The sequence below is a fragment of the Ananas comosus genome, linkage group 15, assembly GCF_001540865.1.
Source record: "Ananas comosus cultivar F153 linkage group 15, ASM154086v1, whole genome shotgun sequence".
NCBI classification, from domain to species: domain Eukaryota; kingdom Viridiplantae; phylum Streptophyta; class Magnoliopsida; order Poales; family Bromeliaceae; genus Ananas; species Ananas comosus.
Window position 1 is genome coordinate 6,372,142 of NC_033635.1, and position 22,751 is coordinate 6,394,892.

The following is a 22,751-nucleotide window of genomic DNA, read 5'->3' on the forward strand; positions in this document are numbered from 1 at the left end:
CTGACCCATGCATGCACGACCGTCATCTGGGTCGCATCCGCCCTCCACGCGGCCGTCAACTTTGGGCAGTACCCTTACGCAGGATACCTGCCCAACCGTCCCACAATCAGCCGGCGCTTCATGCCGGAGCCGGGGTCAGCGGATTACGAGGAGCTGAAGACGAATCCGGATAAGGTGTTCCTACGGACCGTCACCAGCGAGCTGCAGACGATTCTCGGCGTGTCGCGCTGGCCTAAGTACACTTCATCAGACGAGTGCGTCGACAGAATTTCGATCAGCGACACGCCGGAGTGGACCGCCGACCAGAGCGCGCTGCAGGCGTTCGAGCGGTTCAAGGCAAGGCTGGCGCAGATCGAGGCGGACATCGTCAAGCGGAACGGCGATCCGAGCCTCAAGAACCGGAACGGGCCGGTGAAGATGCCGTACACACTGCTTTACCCGACCAGTACGGCCGGGATCACGGGGAAGGGAATTCCGAATAGTGTATCGATTTGAATTGAACTCCATGTGTTGTTATCGGAAAAAACGGTCTGACGACAAGTCCCATTATTACTAGGTGGGGCGTGAAATAAATGATAAAATTAGTAATAGGTGGGGCGTGAAATAAGTGATAAGATTAGGATTCGAATTGGGTACAATTTCCTGCATAACATTTTGTACGCATCAGATTGATCCTACAGTTGTATTTTAGCATATTTAATTCACGACATCCAATAGCAAAATTTACTCTTTTGCTAAATTTTAGCGAAATTAATTATGTTAAAAATCACCAGCTGAATGGACTTCATTCATAGAAAATTCTATCCACGAGCTTATAAAAAATTTACTTTCTTGCGCCAAATAATGCAAGTACAATAATTTAGTCCTCTCTCTCTCTCTCTCTCTCTCTTTTTTTTTTTTCTTTTCTGACTTGGCTCGTTGGTAGGGATATAAAATAGGCCGGTCGGCCCCGGCATGCCTATGGGCCGGGCCTAGGCATGGCACGGGTACTGTAGCTCTTGCCGGGCCGGCTCGACCAGTAATCACGGGCCGTGTTGGGCCAAGCAAATTGAGCCCGTCAGCTAGACACGGCACAACCCATTACGGCCCGGCCCTGCAGGCTTCTAGGGAGTTGGGGACCATCCCCAGCTCCCAAGCCGGACCTTGGACCCGGAGAGCCAGGTTGGCTTCTCGGGTCCCAAGGCAGAGGAAATAAAGAGCCTAGGACCTTCCTTGGAATTTTATATATTATAAAAAATAAAAAAAAATATTTAAAGGGTCGGCCCAGCTCGGCACGGCTTGTGCCATCCGGGTTGGAGGGCCGTGCTGGGCCGGTGTTCAATAAGACCTAGCCCGACACTGCCAGGCCCGAATTTTAACCGAGTTGGGTTGGGCCTACCCCTGGCCCCCTTTGGCCTGAATAAACCCGCATTACACTGCTACCTGCTGGCCTCTCTAATGCTCCTATCCAATCCCCACCAAAAGAACCCAACCCATGGGTGGTTGGGGATTAATCAGGCTGCGTTTGGTTCGGGTATAAGTAAGAACTGCTTGTTCCAGAGATAGCTATAAGTTCAGCTATAAGGAGGAACTAGACCAATTTTGCGTTTAGATGAAAATTGGGTTGTTCCTAGGAATAAAATAAATAGTGTTTTGATGGTTAAATCGGAGCCATAGGAATAAGAGTTATAATTTGAAATTAAAATTATATTATCTAATTAATTAACATCAAAATATTACTTAACAATAAATAATAAATTATTAATAATTAATTATAAATAATAAAATAATAATATCGATTATCTAATTAATAATAATAATAATTATTAATANTTAATTAATTATTTTATTATTTAAGTAATAAATAATAATTTAAATATATTAATTAGATTAATTAAAGATTTACTGTCATTAAAATTAAATTTAGACTTTAATTAACTTTGTTCTCATTCGGGAACAAGCTTGTTTCAAAAAAAAAGGTGGAACAACAGTTCCAGTCTTATATCAGTTTATTCCTTGTTCTCATTCGGGAACAAGCTTGTTTCAGGAAAAAGGTGGAACAGCAGTTCCAGTCTTATACTAGTTTATTCCAGAAATTCGGAAACTACAATTCTCGGCAACCGAACACGGCGTTTGGGAGCAAAGGAGGGGAATAAGGGCTTATTCCCCTCATTGTTCCCAAACCACACGCTACATGAAAGCATGCCAACCTAAGAGTCGAACCCCCAACCTCCCAGGTCTTTTAGCCTAAGTTAAATTTATTTTAAAACTTTATAGGATATTAAGAGGGAATTGTAATATATAATATTATATTTATATGGACATGAATTAAATACACTATGCTGATGTATGGGTCAAATCAAAAGAAAATTACAGAAAATTATAGAAGAGGAAGAGATTCTGTGGAAAACCAGAGCCAAACAGCGATGGCTTAAGGAAGGTGACAGAAACACTAAATTCTTTCATGCGGTGGCTAACGGTCGAAAACGTGCCAACTCGATAGAGGTAATAGAAGATAACGGACGGTATATCTCCAGCGAAGAGCAAAAGAGATCCTACTTCTTGAACAAATTCAAACAGCTGTTTTGTAGGCAAGATATGAGATCTTGGCACCATGGAGATTGGAGTGAACTCTACAAGACGAGCAGAGTTTCCAACCCTGAGCTCCTCACTGCTCATTTTTCTATGGAGGAAGTCAAGACCGCAACCTTTCAACTAGTTGGCGACAAAGCTCCGGGTCCTGATGGATTCTCGCTCATCTTTTTCCAAACCTTCTAGGAAACCGTCAAGGATGATATATTTAATCTGTTCATAGACCTTCAGGACATTACCTCTTCGCGGGACCGAGCGACTACTCTTTGGTCTGCCTTATTGTAACACACTGGACCTTTGCAAATTGCNCATCTACCGATGGCAGAGTTTGCTTATAACAACAGTTATCAAGCAAGCATCAAGATGGCACCGTTCGAGGCACTCTATGGACGGAAGTGTAGATCACCCCTTCATTGGAGTGAAGTTGGCGAGAGATTGGCCTTAGGCCCAGATGTGCTCCAGGAAGCAGAGGACACGGTTCGCATTGCACGGGAGCGATTGTTGACGGCCCAGAGTAGGCAGAGAAGTTATGCTGACAGGCGTCGACGGGACTTGGAGTTTCAGATTGGAGACCATGTGTTCTTGAAAGTCTCGCCGACTCGAGGAATTAGAAGATTTGGAATCCGGGGTAAGTTGAGCCCCCGATACATTGGACCGTTTGAGGTTTTGGAGCGTGTAGGCCCGGTAGCGTATCGACTTGCTCTACCGCCAAAACTATCGGGTGTACACAATGTGTTCCATGTATCGGTCCTTCGGAAGTACATCCACGACCCGACTCATGTGTTGGATGCTACACCTATGGAGCTGCGGGAGGATTTGAGCTTTGAAGAGCAACCCTTGAGAATTTTGGCTCGCGAGGTGAAAAGATTGCGGAACCGAGAAATTCCTTACGTGAAGGTGCTTTGGAGCAACCACGACGAGCGCGAGGCCACTTGGGAGCTGGAGAGCGCACTGAGGGAGCGCTATCCCCATCTTTTTCAGACGGAGGCTTGAGGTAATTGTCGTTTCGAGTTTCGCGGACGAAACTCCTTTTTAGGAGGGGTGAATGTAACACACTGGACCTTTGCAAATTGCGAGGTTCGAGTGTTTGGATGTATTTCGAGCTTTTCCATACTTGGTGGAGGGTTGTAGAATGTTTCCCGACCCGAAAAGTTCGAAATCTGAAACTTTGGACAAGTCCTGAGAGTTTTTACTCTCGGGGACCGGTCCCTATAAGGAGAGACCGGTTCCCCCAGTGAGCAGTGTTGAGGCAGCCTGAGGCAACCGGTCCCTGGCAGGCGAGACCGGTTCCCGAACGCTTCTTCGCGGTAAGAGACCGGTCCCGCGCAGGGAGAGACCGGTTCCCGAACGCTGGTTTTTCGGGTTCGCAGCGAGAGACCGGTCCCAGCTGGGGAGAGACCGGTCCCTCTGGGCGAAAACTGCCCAGTTCGGGCTGATGTAATATTGGATTTTTGAGGGGCCTCTTGGGATTTTGTTACAATAGAGGGTCTATATGACCCATCCCTTCACTCTTCTCCTCATTTCTCTCCTCTCAACCCTCTCTACACCCTTGATAGAGAAGAAGAAGAAGAAGGAGAAGGAGAAGAAGGAAGGAAGAAGAAGAAGATTGAGAGCTTTTGAGGACTTGGAGCATCTTCCTCATCCCCTCTTCTTCCTTGGTGCTTGAAGGCTTGGACTTGGAGCTTGCAAAGGAGAAGATCTTCACCCTTTGAGCTTGGATTGAAGCTTCTTTGAGGTTGGTAGCCCTTTCTCTCCATCTAGACGTTGGATTTGAGATTTTTCTTGTGTTGAAACCCTAGAATGGGTATTAGGGTTTATTTTTGGGGCTTTTTGATCTAGGGCTTTTGGGGCTAGATTGATTGGTTTAGAACCTTCCTAGGGCTTGGATTGGAAGGGTTCTAGCTCTCATTTGGAGCTTTGGAAGAGTTTCCTACTCTTGAGGTAAATTTTGGCCCTTTTGCTTCTAGATTAAGGTTTGATCTTATTTAATGGTCGTAATGCCCTCGTATCTCTTCGCTGATTACTTTTAGGGTATTTTGAGACTCGGGGACAACTTGGTTCGGCGAGACGAGACCCTACGCGACGGTTCGGTGGGTTTGACCTAGCCACACAATGAGAAATTCTCATTTGTGCTTAATTAAGTGTTGTTAAATGAAAAAGCATGCATATTCTTGTTATATGTATTTATTGTGAATTTTAGAATGCTTAAAAGGCCTATGCTATATATAATGAAATTTTGGACCTCTATGTAGTAGAGAGTAGATTATTAGGCCATAGTTGCATTTAGCATCCTATGTGAGACGTGGTATCATGCCTCTATAGTATAAATGAGTTCGGATTCATGCGTTTAAACCTAAGTTTACTTGTGACATGAAAATTGACAAGATTGTCATTTAGAAGCTATGTGAATTAGAGAGCTAATGTCATCAAACGGCATTGAGCTCGGGACATGTGTGAACCTAGTGGATAGGGCCATCGAGGGACTTAGGATACATGTTGGACACCAAATTGCCAAAGTGTCATTAAGGGGCACTAGGCGTAGTAAATGTTGAAACTTCACATTGTGATTTAAACTAGATCTTCGGGATGCTAGTGACCTTACCATGTTAGAGACATGAGAATTTGATATTTGAGACTTGGACTTTGCTTGCTTGCCATTTGTGCTCATTCGCACATGCTTGTGAGAGTCGCTCCCTACAAGCCGGCACTCCGGAGTTAGCCCACGCGACTTATGTTCGCTCGTGCGGTATTGAGAAGCCTACGGGGTCGAGTGGGACAGACACATCCCAAGAGTAGGGATGTTGGGCTACCACAGGCACTTAGGCGGCACAAGCTGGACTACCTTTGGTAGGTTCTTGATTGGAAATGGAAATCGATACGGGGTCGAGATTGGTTAATCACTACTAGATAGGTTTAGTAGTTGGATTACATTTATATGCTTTTAGCATAGTGTTGAGACATGTAGTATATTTGATAGTCTCTTGTTGCATTAGAGCATACTTGGTTGCCATGATAGAGCTTATGCATCATGCATTGATAAAGGTTATTGACATTGAACTATTACCATTGGACATAGTATTTTGATATTGTAGATGTACATCACCATGACATCGTTATACTTGAGTTTAGTAAGTTAGCATTACAATTATGCCTTTATATTGCTATCATTATTGTACTTACCCTTTTCCTTTGGGGCCTAGTGGTGCATTGAGCTGAGGTCAGTAATTGCCCACTGGGAACTATAAATTATAGTTCTCATGCCCTCTTTTTCTCGATATTTTTTCAGAGCCTTCCACTCAGGGTGAGGCCAGGGATCGCGGAAAGGGTATCGCCTCGGGCTAGCGCGCTTACCGAGGGATCGTTCGATAGGTGGTTTACCTCTCGTGTTTTCTTTTTGTGAGAGGTTGAGAGTTGTACCCGTATATGTGTAGAGAGACCACCATTTTTGTACTTAAGACAGTTATTGTAATACTTATGGTTATCCTTGTTTGACTAGCTTTATTTCTCTACTTTGGTGTAGATGATAGAACTTGCTCTGATATCTCTAGTTGCTAGTTATTTCATTTCTTATATTTGTTCTATCTCTTGCTTTTACTTCCGCTTTTATCGTAGACGCCTTATATGTGTAGACATATGGCGGGTCTGGGCACGCTACCGGGAGGGCCTCCGCCGGTCCCGGGGCGTGACACTTATCCCTAAAAAAGAAGGGGCCTATCGGGTGAACGACTTTCGACCGATCAGCCTCTTAAATGGAACACAAAAAATTATCTCCAAGGTCCTCTCCAACAGATTGGCATTGGTTATGCCCTCTTTATCGCCCCAATACAATCGACCTTCCTTAAGGATCGTCTTATGTTTGACTCTTTCGTCACAGCATGTGAACTTTTTGCCTGGTGTACTAAAACGGGACAAGAGTGCACATGTATCAAGGTAGATTTCGAAAAAGCCTTTGACAATGTTAGTTGGTCTTTCTTGAAAAACATCATGACGTGGCTAGGATTCAACGACAAATGGTGGACTTGGATTGAACAGTGTGTCCGTAACGCCAAAATCGCTATCTTGGTAAACGGGACACAGACTAAGTGGTTGAAATAAAAAAAAAGGCCTTAGACAAGGAGACCCCCTCTCTCCCTTCCTCTTCTTGTTGGTGGCAGACTGCCTCTCAAGGCTGACCGAATCAGCTAAGAGAAACAACCTCCTCTGCGGAGTCGGCAGTCTGATAATTGCCAGACAGTCCTCCTACAATATGCCGACGACACAATCTTCTTCTGTAAGCCCAGAAAAAATGTTATTAGAAGCATCCGGTTCATGTCGAATATTTTCGAGTAGGTCTCTGGGCTCCGGATTAATAAAGATAAGTCCGAACTTTTTTATTTAGGACATAACCACAGAAGGCGGCCAGTCTAGCAAACACTCTGAGGTGCAGAGTCGGAACCCTGCCAATTTGCTACTTGGGTTTACCCCTTTCCTTTAAACATCTAAGGAAAGAGGACTGGTCCATTGTCATTAACCGTATCGAGAAAAAAATTGAAGGATGGAAAGCGAAACTTCTCTCCCAAGGGGAAAGACTCACACTAGTTAACTCTGTTCTCTCTAGTCTGCCGCTACACTTCTTATCTATCTTCAGAGCGCCAAAATGGGTCCTCCAACCGATTGAAGCTTTACGAAGAGCCTTCTTCTGGAAAGGCAACTCTAAAGTCAATGGAGAGGCCTGCCTAGTGAGCTGGAAAACAGTCTGTAAAAGTAAACGGGACGGAGGTCTAGGGATCAAGGATCTGGAAGCTATGAATCTGGCACTTTTAACCAAATGGTGGTGGCGCTTCTTCAACGAACCATCAACGCCTTGGAACAAGCTGATTAGATCACTATACTACACTAAACGAACACCTCTTCACGAAGGAAGATCCTTCCTCCCTTACTCGCAATGGTGGAGGAGTGTATTGTTCTACCGGGACATCTTCAAATGTGGTACAATCTACAAGATAGGAGACGGTAGAGATATTAGGCTCTGGTCCGACATATGGTTAGGAGAAACCTCCTTACGCACTCAGTTTCCAGAAATCTACAACTATGTTAAAAACAAGGATGTTTGAGTGTCTCATTGCTGGAATCCTAATGGGTCGAGATGGCGTTTCATCTGTTGCGGATTTGTTGCGAATCATACTGCAGATAGGCACTGAAGTCTGTTGGAGCTGAAGAATGCGTTACAGGACGTCCAACCTCTTAGCAGGCATGATTGCGTCCACTGGCGCTGGACGACAAATCTGCAATTCTCCGTCAAATCCCTCTACCTGTTTCTCATGGACACAGGAATGAGAGATTCGACGAGCATATCTATCTGGAGAACGAAAATTCCGATTAAAATCAAAGTTTTCATATGGCTTCTACTTCGGAAGAGAATTCTCACTACGGATAGGCTCGTCAAATGGGGGTTGCTTACTGAGCAGCTTTGCGTTTTTTGCGCCAATGCCATGGAAACTTGCAATCACCTCTTCAGTACATGTGTGTTATTCAGATATTTACTATTAGTCTTGGATGAACTCGACATTTTAATTGAGCCTTTGGAGGCGGACCAGGGACTGTGGGAAAGGTGTCTACGCTTCGAAAACGCCAAGAAGATAATTAAGGGACTAACCCTTCTTGCATCTATCTGGTGGATAGTCTGGATCGAAAGGAACAACATCATTTTTAAAGCGATATACACCACACCTTACCAGATGGTTGAACGGATCAAATCACTAAGGCAGGATTGGATCGATCTTGGCCAGCACTAGATAGCTAAACTTCGGTTGCCCGCACTGGACTTTCGGCGGTGTGACTTCTTCTTTTCTTTCTTTTTCTCTCTTTTTTCCCTGCTGCTCTGTTTTATCTCGCTTTTTCTTGAGGCCTCGGATGCTTCCACCTTGTATGCTTAATTCAACTTTCTTAATGAATAAAGCGGGTAGCGTGCTACATTTTCTCAAAAAAAGAAGAAGAAAGATATTAGGTTGTAAGAAAGGTGTAGACGATATTTTGATATGATGTTAAGGGCTCAGAAGTGATCATGTATTTTATCATGAACCACAAAATTTGTATAAGTAGTATTAGGCTTAATTTGGTATTGAGGTTTATCTTAGGCTTTGTTTGGGATTGCAGAGAGATTGCATTACGTGCGGTAAGAAAGTATGTTGGAAAAATACTCTGTTTGTTTCCGTACGAAATATTGCGTTCCGCATATCGCGATGAGTCGGTTACGATATATTTTTTGCGATCCCACCGGAGAACGCAGAATCATATCCCTATATACTTTTTCCTCAACTCCATTTTATCTAATAGCGTTAGATAAACCTCAATACCAAACTAAGCCTTAATCAAACAATTGATATTTAAAAAATGTAAATTATATTATATTTGATATATTTGAACAAATACATATATTTTTAACGAACAAATATCTCCCACGGCAATTCTATAAAGAGAATCTAATAGGATTGTGCTCAAAATTTTAAAATTTTTCCTCTCTAATGAATAGATCCCCCATCATTCTCCTTTGTCCATTCTAATTTTCAGGCTTAACTATAAGTCGTGGACTGAAAGAATTCTCCAAATTATTATGATTTAGCCCTAAAAGGATTCTCTTGCACTAAATCCTTCCTCTCACTGCCATGAATCGACGGTCCACTTTGGGTGCTCTGCTTTAATTGCAGTGGTTCTTTTTTTTTTCTTTTTTTTTTTAAAAATATGGGAGTATTTTTAGAGAAGGAGAGCCATTAGCTCCACAAGTAACAAAAAGTTAGGAGGTTTTCATAGAGCACAGAGACAAACTTTGTATTGAAAGAACTTACCCAGACCACTCTCTGTAGTTTTTTTTTTTTTTTTTTTTTTTTTTTTTTTTTTTTTGATCCGGTTCACATAGACATGGGCATAGTAACAAATAAAAGAGGTGTTTCCATTTCACAAAATTTGAGGGGAGGCTATCAAGTTGGATCCATGTAGGAGCAACATTACTAAAGCGAAAGAAAGACGAAGAACCCTCAGAATGTACAAGCCACATGAAAAGGTCCTCTCGTGAGCCATAGTAAGAATAATGCATAGGGATATTAGTGAAATTAATATGCTTGAGAATAAACTTACAAAAAATTGCATTTGTTTCATCAATCTGTTCGAGGTCATCGATGATCTCCTTTTTAACTAGTTTGCTTGGAACCTTATCAGGGATTATCCCACTTCTCACTTTGCTTGCTATCCTCCCAGCTACTATATACTGAAGCCCATGATTCTCAACCCTATGTTGGCGTTTTAGCTAGTTTTAATATTTCAGGTATTGGAGAAGCTTGAGCAATGCAAGTTGGGGAGGCGAGGTTGGTGTTAGCTTGCCCAGCCCCGTCTAGTGATGGGGCTTGATCCTGAAGCCATGGGAGGGAGTGCCTCTCACGATTTTGTTGATTCCATTGATTTCTTCGCCCTATCTATGTATGATCTTCGTGTTGCAATGGTGCAATTAGATTCAATTCAACCAAATAAGCCGTCGCATCATTCCAGAACTTCACACAGTGCTCTATTCCTGGAGAAACGGTCAACTGTGCTATCATACCTAAACTTCTACAAAATTTTCACTCCAGCATTAATTTTTTTTCACAACTAACCCAATATTTGTAAATTTCTATAAACTTATCAAATTCACCTATGTAGTCATATTTGCATAAAAAATTCAACGATTTTTGCGCTTTTATAAAAATGAGCCACTTTTTTAAATTTTACACATTTGATCCAAATTTTTAGTAAATTGACTAAAATATCTTTATTTCTCTTTTTCTCTTTTTTTTTCGTTCGTCTTTCTCCTTTCGGCATCTCTCCCTTCTCAGCATTTCTTTCTCTCTTTCTCCTCCCGTTTTCTCTCCCTTCTCCTCCTACTCCATCGTCCCCATGTTGTTGCGGCGCTCCTCTCTCTTACTTTAACCACGCCTCTGTCGATGCCAATTTGGATATGCCACAGATCGTGGAGATGAGGTTGCGATGGAAAGTGAGGCTGCGGTAGAAAGCGTGGCCATGGACGGTGAGAACGACGAAAGTGTTGCAGGATTTGAGGACGACGGGGAAGGAGAGCGTGTCGGGGCGAGGAAGGGACAGGAGCGGGGGTGGCGGATACTACAAAGGGTGATGGAAAGGGCGCGGTAACAGAAAATAATATAGAGGATGGAAGGGAAAAAAGGAAGAAAATAAATTTTTTTTTTCTTCTGGAAAGGCCCTCATGTACCATGACTACTATAGGAAAGGCCAAAGAAGTAGAGAGGAAAGAAGAAAAAGTAAAAGTTGCACTTTTTGAGACTAAGTTGCACTGTATAGGGCTAAATTGCACCATTTATATATATATATTTGAGACTAAGTTGTTGAAAATAAGATCAAATTGTTAGTTAGATTTTTTAGATAAATTTGTTTTTATATAGTTACGAGGGATAAACTTTTAAGTTGTTAATAAGTTTAGATTTTGATTTTTTCCATTATTATCCATATACATGAGTTGAGCACTATAGAAAGGCTAAAACTATGTAGAAGTACAAGTGCACCGCGAATTTATTAATTATTCTCCACATTAATAAAGATATATTCTCTTCATTTTTATTTTATTGTTCTATTGATTAGTTAGATTTTTTAGTTAAATTTGTTTTTATATAGCTACGAGGGATAAAGTTTTAAGTTGTTAATTAGTTTAGATTTTGGTTTTTTTCATTATTATCCATATACATGAGTTGAGCACTAACAAAAGGCTAAAACTACGTAGAACAAGTCTGTAGGTTATGAAACCCTAGTATCTATCTTGATAATATCACACCTAGAGGGGGCGAATAGGTGTTTAGCCCAAATTTGCAAATCTCAATGTAATAAAAAATAAACGCGAAAAATAAAAATAGCACACCGAGATTTATGTAAGAAAACTCCAATTTGGAGAAAAACCTACGGGACCAATACGCGAAATAATAATCCACTAAGAGAAAAGATTACAAGGTGATTACCGACTCCACGGATTCGACCTCTCTTAACCTTCTATGGATCTCGCGCAAGCCTCCGGTGTAAGGAAGTGAATTCTCGAAATGCGAGAGTTGGACTTCGATTAAAATCGACTGATTGTCAGTTCGGTACGCTTTGGAAAGGCCGAAGGCGTCAGAAACCCAAAAAGTGCATTAGAGAAGGCCACCGGGAGCGAGTTGTGAAAATTCTGCAAAGTGCAGGATTTTTGTTCTTGGGGACCGGTCCCTGGTGGGAGAGACCGGTCCCCGTAGCTTGGAAAATGTGGCAGAAGACTCTGCGCACAAAACTTGCTCTCGAGAACCGGTCCTTGGTGGGAGAGACCGGGCTCCGTAGGTATGCAAATTGAGCAAGGGGCTGTCTTGTGAGAGTGTGCTCTCGGGGACCGGTTCCTCATTGGAGAGACCGGTCCCCGTACGCGTGGAAAAGGGATAAGGGCCCTTTTCTGTAAATAAGTCACTCTCGGGGTAGCCCGAATTTGCCCAAGTTGGGCTGTGCATTATTGGCAAAGTTGAGGAGCTTTTATACATTTGTAGCATAAGTTGGGGGTATAGGAGGGAGTGAGCCCTCTCTCTTTCTCATTTCTCTCCCAAACTCAACCCTAGCTCTCTTTCTCTCTCTAAACTCTCTTCCTCTCTCTCTAGAAGGTGAAGAAGAGAAGGATTTTGGTTGAGAAGCAAGCAAGGAGAGGGGTTTTCATCATCTTCTTCTTCCTCTTCACCATTGGAGCTAACTTTTGGAGGTTAGCTTGAAGCTCAACCATGGTAGATTTCTAGGATTTAGGTCTTTAAGCTCTAGAATGGTTTAAATAGAACTCTAGCTTGCTAGAGAGATACTTTATGTATGAGTTTGGAGGTTTAGAGTTTGATTCTTGCATGATTGCAAGTTAGGGCTCCAAAATGGAGTTTTTGCTTTGTAGTAGGGTTTGATCTAAATTGATAAAGTGTAAACCTAATTGCTAGGTGTTTAAATATATTGGCGAAGACGGTTCGACAATTCGTCGAGTGGGTGCAAAGTTATTGGCAAAAAGGACCTTCTGAGCTTCGTTACCGCCTGGGAGGCCGAGACGACATCGTAAAGTCGCCGAATCGCATTCCTAGAGTCGTGACAACGCCAGAAGGTGGGTGGTGTCATCCCGAAGTAACCGGGCTCCTCTTTATGTCTTAGTGCATTGTAATCTCGCTAGGACTGTCCTCTGAGTAACTCAACCCAGTGATGACAAACTTCGGAGCGCATCGCCCGAGGGGGAGCGACCACCCTCTAGCAAGGACTTATAGTGAGTGTGATCAATCCTTAACTCTAAGGATATTCAGTTCAATCTGTTCCTTAACTCTAAGGAATTTATGCACAAATGATCCTTAGCTCTAAGGTTGAATGTCATTGTGTCAATCTCAAGTTCTTTGCATTCTTTATCTTTGACCATATCATTACACTAACTCTAGTGTTCTTTACATTCTTTACTATCGTTCATATCATACATTAACTCTAGTATGCTTTGATGCCCGACATTTAATGTTATCTCTAGCCATTGTTCTTTATGCCACATTTTGTTGCTAACTCTAGCAATTGTCATTCTTTGATGCCTCACATTTGCTAACTCTAGCTTTTATCATTCTTTATACCACATTTTGTTCTCTTGATGCCACACACTAGCTCTAGTGTTCTTTACGTCAATCTTTATGCTAACTCTAACTTTTATTCTCACATTTCATTGTCCTCATGTCATATGTCACTTGTTCTTTAACTTCACTATACTCTTATCTCTTTTTACATGCACATATAGGGTTAATACATTCTCATTGGTTCTCAACCATCTCATGATGCACTTGAACTCACAAAATGCAAACATTCACATATTTATAATCTCATTACCCTAATCATGCATCCAACAATTATATACATATGCTCAAGAAGTGACACATTAGACATAAAGGGACTTCCAACAAGTTTGGAGAGCACCACCCACCTCGTAGGCTTTCTTAGGTGCTATGGTGAATTTCTTAGAATTTTTAGACTCCTAGTTCGTCACTTGCGGCAAAACGAAGCCAAATTAGGCCTTTTTGCTCATAACTTTACGTAGCTTTTCGTAACGTTAATCCGAGCGCACCATCACGTCGGAAATACCCCCAATTAGGGTTTTAGAGGGTCAATTTCACTTTGAAACCCTCACAAGCAAAAGCTCCAAATTTGGGTGCTCTAGCTTCACATATACCAAATCTAGAATTTTGATCTCTTAGAGAAGCAAAAAAAAGCTTCAAATCCTCTAAAGGTTCCATAAAAATCATTCTCAGCTCAATCCAAACCCTAGTTTGGATTCTACCATGAGAGAGGTTGAAGCTCACCTCTAAGCTTCACCACATATACCCAATCTATGGTTTTGATCTCCTAAGGAAGCAAAAGAAATCTTCAAATACTCAAAAGATTCTACCAAAACCATTTCTAGGTCATTTGGTTCTCATTCTAGGGTTTTACCGTGAAAGGGATCAAAGCTTACCTCAAAGCTTTCCTTTCTTTGTGCTAGAGGTGAAGGAAAGGGAGTTACTTCACTCCTTCTTCTTCTCCACCTTCTTTCTCTTTTTCTTCTTATTCTTTTCCTTTCTTTCCCTTTCTTTCTTTTTCTCCTTCTTGTCTTCTAGAGAGAGAAAGAGAGGAGAGAGTATGTGAGAAGGTGAGAATGAGCGGAATATCCCATAACCCCTCATAGCATAACCCACATAATGCATTTTTGCAAATAAACCCCTCAACTTTCACTTTATTAAACTGCCAGAACTGGACAGTTTTCGTGCTCAGGGACCGGTCTCCCCGACATGGGACCGGTCCCAGAGTGCTTTCCCCGCGGGCAGCCAGGGCCCTCGCGCAATGCAACCGGTCTCTCCCAGAGGGACTGGTCTCTCGGGGACCGGTCTCTCCCCGCAGGGACCGGTTCCCGAGAGCTGACTTTCTGAGACTTAGTCGATTTCTCAGCTTTCTCATTTCTCACGCGTTCGGGGACCGGTCTCTCCCACCAGGGACTGGTCCTCGAGAGCACAAAAGCTGCAGTTTTCAGATTTTTGATTCTTTAGCTCTCGAAAACCTCCCACTTTTACTCATTTTAACACCTTCGGACTTTCCGAAGGGTACCAACCTCGCACTTTGGTCAACTTGACTAAAGCTCGATATTTATTTTCCACATTTTCGGTATATTACATTCTCCACCCCTCAAAATAATTTTGTTCGCGAAATTACACATACCTTAACTCGTCGACACAAATAGATGCGGATACTCTCTTCGCATAGTCTCCTCGAGCTCCCAAGTGGCTCTCGCACCGCATGGTTGCTCCATTGGACTTTTACATATGAAATTCTGCAACTCCGCAGCTTTCTTTCTTCTCTATCGAGGATGCACACCGGGTACTCCTCATAAGACATATCCTTATGTAACTCCACGGGCTCATACTCTAATACATGTGTCTAATTGCGAATATACTTTCGGAGATTTGACATATGAAACACGTTGTGAACTCCCGCGAGTCTCGTTGGTAGTGCGAGCTTGTAAGCTACCGCACCCACATGCTCTAGTATCTCAAATGGTCCAACATAACGGAGACTTAACTTCTCGCGGACCCCAAAACGCTTGACTCCTCGCATTGGTGATACTCTTAAAGATACGCGGTCTCCAACTGCGAACTCTAAGTCCTCTTTGCTTGTCGGCATAACTCTTTTGCCTTGACTGCGCTGTTGCTAACCGTTGACGGGCAAGGCGAACTTTCTCTTCTGCCTCCCTCACTACATCCGGGCCAATAGACGTTCTCTCGCCCACGTCGCTCCAATGAATTGGAGAACGACACTTTCGTCCATATAGTGCCTCAAATGGCGCCATCGTGATGCTTTCTTGATAACTGTTATTATACGCGAACTCCGCCATTGGCAAGAAATCATGCCATCCTCCTTTGTAATGTAGCACACACGCTCGAAGCAAGTCCTCAAGGATTTGTATCGTCCGCTCCGACTGACCACCACTCTGAGGATGGAACGCTGTACTGAAGTCGAGCCGTGTGCCTAGCGCGACTTGCAAACTCTTCCAAAAGTGAGATGTGAACCTGGGGTCTCAATCCGATACAATTGATACCGGAACCCCATGAAGTCTCACAACCTCATCGAGATAAACTTGATCTAACTTGTCTCCCGATCACGTAGTATGAATTGGCAAGAAATGAGCCGACTTCGTCAGTCGATCCACTATTACCCATATCGCATCATGTCCACCTTGAGATTGAGGCAGACCGGTAACAAAGTCCATCGCTATATCTTCCCATTTCCAAATGGGTATAGATAGACTTTGTAGCTTGCACGCCGGAAACCGGCGCTCTGCTTTCACCTGTTGGCGCGTTAGACACTGCGCCACGAACTCCCCAACATCTTTTTTCATGCCTGGCCACCAATAATGTACTTTTAGATCTTGATACATTTTAGTGCCGTCAGGGTGTATGCTATAGGGAGATTGATACGCTTCTTGCATGATTGCCCTTCGAATGTCATTATCTTTAGGCACGCACCATTGATTTCGAAATCGGAGTGCGCCATCAGTTCCAATGCCAAAATCCTCGGCACTACTGTTCCCAACTTCACCTCGTACCTTTTGAAGATAAGGATCCGAAGCTTGTAGTTCCTTGATCCTTTCCAATAGGGTCGGTTGCACAACTAATGCGGCAAGTGTAGTCGGCACTCCCGGCGCTACCACTTCCAACCCAAGTCTTTACATTTCTTCGTGCAATAGCGGTTGAGGCGTAATTGCCATCGCTAAGTTCTCCGCCGATTTTCTACTTAGAACATCGGCCACGACATTGGCTTTTCCCGGGTGGTATAGTATAGTGACATCATAGTCCTTAAGCAACTCTAACCACCGCCGCTGTCGCATGTTCAATTCCTTCTGGGTGAACAAGTATTTGAGACTCTTGTGATCCGTGTAGATCTCACAATGCTCACCATATAAGTAATGCCTCCAAAGCTTTAGCGCGAAGATCACCGCGGCTAACTCGAGGTCATGAATCGGGTAGTTTTTCTCATAACTCCTTAATTGGCGCGAAGCATATGCAATGACTCTCCCATTCTGCATTAATACACACCCGAGACCAACATACGAGGCATCACTGTACACTACGAAGGTCTCCCTCGGAGTCGGCAAGGCAAGCACCGGGGTTGACGTCAACCTATTCTTTAATTCTTCGAAGCTCCGATCGCAATCGTCGCTCCAAACATACTTTACTCCTTTATGGGTAAGGCGCGTTAGTGGAGTAGTTATTTTAGCGAACCTCTCCACGAACTGCCGGTAATAGCCCGCAAGTTCGAGAAAACTACGGACCTCCGCTACACTTATCGGGCGAGGCCAATCCTTGATTGCCTCCACTTTCTTCGGGTCTACCGAAACTCCGTCGCCCGATACCACATGACCCAAGAATGTGACCTCCTTTAGCCAAAAGTGACACTTCTTTAACTTAGCATAGAGCTTCTCTTGTCCAAGTATTTGTAGCACAGCTCTCAAATGCTCCTCATGCTCCTCTTCACTCTTTGAGTAAACCAATACGTCGTCTATAAACACCACAACGCATCGATCCAACAACGGCCTGAAGACTCGATTCATCAAGTCCATAAATGCCGCCGGGCCGTTAAAAAGCCCAAACGGCATTACCGTGAATTCATAATGGCCATACCGCGTACGGTACGCCGTTTTGTGCACATCCTTCGGCCTAATCTTTAGTTGATGATACCCCGACTGGAGATCAATCTTTGAATACACCTTTGACCCTTGCAGTTGATCGAACAGATCGTCATCCTTGGCAATGGATACTTGTTCTTAATCGTTACTTTGTTCAACTCGCGATAATCCACGCAGAGTCGAAGTGTGCCATCCTTTTTCTTCACAAATAGCACCGGAGCTCCCCACGGGGACACGCTTGGCCTCACAAAGCCTTTATCGAGCAAGTCTTGTAGTTGGGCTTTTAGCTCCACTAACTCTACCGATGCCATTCTATACGGAGCCTTCGAAACTGGTTCCGCCCCGGGAATCAAGTCAATAACGAACTTGACCTCCCGGTCCAGTGGCAATCCCGGTAACTCCGCCGGAAACACATCCGGATACTCGCACACTACCCGAATATTCTCTAACTCCGTGTACTCTTTCTGAGGGTCTACCATGGTTGCCAAATAGGTCTTACACCCTCCTTTGATCATCTTCTTCGCCCTCACCGACGATATGGTCGCCGCGAAGCGCTTGCTTTTGCATGCTTGGTACACCAATTCTTCTTGACTAGACTCACGAAAAATGATCACCTTGCTTTCACAATCTATGACCGCATAGTACTTGGAAAGCCAGTTGGTTCCCAAGATAACATCGAATCCCCACATCTGATCTAGACTAGCAGATCTATCGGCATAATCCAATCGCCTATTTGCACTGGACAAGCCAAACACTCCTCGTGCACTCTGAACGAATGTTCCGGCGCATTAACCCACCAATAGTCATAACTATGCACTACTTTGATACCATGAGTTTTTGCAAAAGATGCACCAATGAACGAATGTGATGCACCAGTATTGAATAAAGCTCTAGCTCTAGTGCCTTTAATCACAATTATACCTGCCACGACATTGTCAGGTGCTGCAGGCTGCTCCTCTACTCGAGCGGCAAAGACTCGGCCGCTAGGCGCTCTCGATCCCTCTGGCTGACGCGGTGATGACGCGCGCCCAACCGACATTGCTGGTGGCAACCCCGCAAGCTGTCTCGGGGTAGTCGGTGCTGACGCCACCGTCGGCGCAGACGACGTCCAGCTCGGGCACTCCCGGATAAGATGTCCTGGTTGGCCACACTTGAAACACTTGCCATCGCGCGACGGGCAAGTCGACACTCGGTGCTCTCCGCCACTAATGACGCACCGAGATGGTCTCCAGTTCCTTGACTGCTGTCGGGGATACCGAGGGGGTTTCTTAGCATTTGGCCGGCCCGCGGCACCGCCCGCCGTTTGTTTCTTGCCTTTATCCTTGCTTTCGGCCGTAGCCTCCCGTTCCTCTCGTACATGGGTGCTACCGTGCTCCGCTCATAATGCTCTATCAAAGACCTCCACAAAGGTCGTCAACTTCAAAATCTGCACCTTCTCGTATATCCTCGGCTGGAGTCCTCGTAAGAACCAATCAGCCCGATCCCAATCATCTCGAACAATATCGGGAATGCAGTCGATAATGTGGGAGAATTCCTGCTCATATTCATCCACCGATCGATCACCTTGCCTCAGCTTGCGAAACTTCTCTTGTAGTCTCCGCTTTACTGTATCGGGGAAGTAGTTCGCGAACACCACCCTTTTGAACTCCTCCCAAAGCATAAGCGGAAGATCGGTAGGTCGATCCCGCTTGACTCACTTCCACCACACCATCGCCGCCTTCTTGAGACAATGGGTGGCGAGGTACACTTTATCCTTCTCCGAGGTATTTAGATCCTCGAAGAGCATTTCCATCGAGTCGATCCACGACTCCACGCCGCCGCCTCCACCAAACAGCCTTCGAAGGTAGGTGGGTCGAACTTCTTAAACTGTATGAGAGCCGCCAATGTGCGCTCCCGCTGAGCCTCTACCGCCGCACTATCGGGATTTGAGGTTCCCGATCCGACCGGCACTACCGTAACTGGCACCGCAGCGACTGGCTCAGCCGCCGCCGCCACTCCCTCGGCCGCACTCAGCACGACCATAGGGGGCACAGGAGGCTCGGCGCCCACTTGAGCCTCCGCCTGTTGACGCTCCAAAGATTCCTGGAGCCGTTGAATCTGCTCCCCCTTGGCGTTGAATAGACTCCGCTTGTTGCCGCACTACGCCGATAAGCGCGGCCATCTGCTCCCTAAGCTCTCCGTCGCTACTCGCTCCAGATCGCTCGGGTGCCGCATTCGACTCCTCAGGCATCGACCTTGTCTGCGGTCGACCACGAGTTGCCATTGCTTCCTGAAAAGAAGCAACTCACATTAGCTACATGACCAACATTACTCATCCATACCCAATTCGGCGAAAGCAACTTATGTATTCGTTCTCCCCAAGCATTATGTCGTCGGCCGCCCGACACAAAACAAGGAGTAGGGAACGAACATCGATTCAAACTTAGCCTCTAATCACATTAGAGACATCCCAACTTGACCCAATCACATGCTTTCGCTAACTTTAATTCCACGTCACTCACGTTTCCTAGATACTTAAGGTCTTCCAATCCTAAGGGTCTCTAGGTCCATTCCTATTCTTTCACTTTGGCTCTAATACCACAATATTTGTCACGCCCCGGGACCGATACCAATTTGGGCCGGCCCGGGCATGTCGAACAGACGCCGAACGGACAGAGTTTTCCCTGTCCGCCCAAGGCTCATCACCTGTACATTTTCAAGTAACGAAAAGCACTAGCGGAAATATATACAAACGGCTTACACGAGGGTAAGCAATAGCCATGAGTGAAAGAAAGGAAACTAAACATCTACACAAGTACTATGATTCTCTTTTGATCACATACATTGCATTTAACTTGTACATTCATAGTTCTTTACATACTATTCATCATTTCTTTTTACATCACTTTTACTCAAAATGAAACATTACATTCTCCTTGAAATAAATATCACATTCTTTTTTCTTTACATCTCACTTCATCACATACAAAAGATGAAGTAGGGGAATGCTACTACAAAATGTAAAACTCGACTTGGTAGTCACTGTCTATGGCGCGATACCTTTACCGCGGTCGCTCGCCGGCTCGCTCGGTCCCGGCTCTGTGGAAATAGTGGGGTAAGAACTACAACGAAGTTCCCAATAGGTTTGGCTCCAATCTCACCGACTTTCCCACTATGACTAACTCAGGCATAATAGAAAGAATAAGCAAATAAGTAGCCAACTATACGAATGCAACTAATATGCCTGAACAATGCGATCAATAAAGATGCTCAATATAACTCATGAAGAATGCATGGTCTTTGTTCTTTGTTTTTTATTCTTTGTTCTTGTTCTTTCATTCAATCTCAAGGCTAACTCGGTGGTATCGCCTCATTAACTCATCAACTCAAAATCCATGATCGCGGTCTCTCAGCTTCCTCCTGCTAGGACTGTCCTCTGAGTAACTCAACCCAGTGATGGCAAACTCCGGAGCGCATTGCCCGAGGGGGAGCGACCACCCTCGAGCAAGAACTTATAGCGAGTATGATCAATCCTTAACTCTAAGGATATTCAGTTCAATCTGTTCCTTAACTCTAAGAAATTTATGCACAAATGACCCTTAGCTCTAAGGTTGAATGTCATTGTGTCAATCTCAAGTTCTTTGCATTCTCTATCTTCTACCATGTCATTACACTAACTCTAGTGTTCTTTACATTCTTTACTATCGTTCATATCATACATTAACTCAAGTATTCTTTGATGCCCCACATTTAATGCTATCTCTAGCCATTGTTCTTTATGCCACATTTTGTTGCTAACTCTAGCAATTGTCATTCTTTGATGCCTCACATTTGCTAACTCTAGCTTTTATCATTCTTTATACCACATTTTGTTCTCTTGATGCCACACACTAGCTCTAGTGTTCTTTACGTCAATCTTTATGCTAACTCTAACTTTCATTCTCACATTTCATTGTCCTTATGTCATATGTCACTTGTTCTTTAACTTCATTATACTCTTATCTCTTTTTACATGCACATATAGGGTTAATAAATTCTCATTGGTTCTCAACCATCTCATGATGCACTTGAACTTACAAAATGTAAACATTCACATATTTGTAATCTCATTACCCTAACCATGCATGCAACAATTATATACATATGCTCAAGAAGTGACACATTAGATATAAAGAAAATTCCAACAAGTTTGGAGAGCACCACCCACCTCGTAGGCTTTCTTAGGTGCTACGGTGAATTTCTCAAAATTTTTAGACTCTTAGTTCGTCACCTGCGGCAAAATGAAGCCAAATTAGGCCTTTTTGCTCATAACTTTACATAGACTTTTCGTAACGTCAATCTGAGCACACCATCGCGTCGGAAATACCCCCAATTAGGTTTCTAGAGGGTCAATTTTACTTTGAAACCCTCACAAGAAAAAGTCCCAAATTTGGGTGCCATAGCTTCACATATACCAAATCTAGCGCTTTGATCTCTTAGAAAAGTAAAAGAAAGCTTCAAATCCTCTAAAGGTTTTATAAAAACTATTCTTAGCTCAATCCAAACTCTAGTTTGGATTCTACCATGAGAGAGGTTGAAGCTCACCTCTAAGCTTCACCACATATACCCAATCTATGGTTTTGATCTCTTAAGGAAGTAAAAGAAAGCTTCAAATACTCAAAAGGTTCTACCAAAACCATTTCTAGGTCATTTGGTTCTCATTCTAGGGTTTTACCATGAAAGGGATCAAAACTTACCTCAAAGCTTTCCTTTCTTTGTACTAGAGGTGAAGGAAAGGGAGTAACTTCACTCCTTCTTCTTCTTCTCCACCTTCTTTCTCTTTTTCTTCTTCTTCTTTTCCTTTCTTTTCCTTTCTTTCCCTTTCTTTCTTCTTCTCCTTCTTGTCTTCTAGCGAGAGAAAGAGAGGAGAGAGTATGTGAGAGGGAGAGAATGAGAGGAATATCCCATAACCCCTCATAACATAACCCACATAATGCATTTTTGCAAATAAACCCCTCAACTTTCACTTTATTAAACTGCCAGAACTGGGCAGTTTTCGTGCTCGGGGACCGGTCTCCCCGACATGGCACCGGTCCCAGAGAGCTCTCCCCGCCGGCAGCCACGGCCCCCGCGCAATGCAACCGGTCTCTCCCAGAGGGACCGGTCTCTCGGGGACTTGTCTCTCCTCGCAGGGACCGGTTCCCGAGAGCTGATTTTCTGGGACTTAGCCGATTTCTTAGCTTTCTCATTTCTCACGCATTCAGGGACCGGTCTCTCCCACCAGGGACCGGTCCCCGAGAGCACAAAAGCTGCAGTTTGCAGATTTTTGATTATTTAGCTCTCGAAAACCTCCCACAATGCACTTTTACTTATTTTAACACCTTCGGACTTTCCGAAGGGTACCAATCTCGCACTTTGGTCAACTTGACTAAAGCTCGATATTCATTTTTCAAATTTTCGGTATATTACATAAACACTTGCATATGGATATTAGGATAGGTGTCATGCCCTCGCCCCGAGG

At 44.0% G+C, this 22,751-nt stretch overlaps 1 protein-coding gene across 1 annotated transcript in view; it reads left to right on the forward strand.

Annotated features, from left to right (window-relative positions):
• The window catches only part of LOC109721622 (linoleate 9S-lipoxygenase 6), a 13,477-nt gene extending 12,738 nt beyond the window's left edge, over window positions 1–739 (forward strand). Inside the window, exon 9 of the mRNA XM_020249327.1 lies at window positions 1–739. Within this exon, the coding sequence (XP_020104916.1) occupies window positions 1–495 (495 nt within the window). The 3' untranslated portion in view covers window positions 496–739.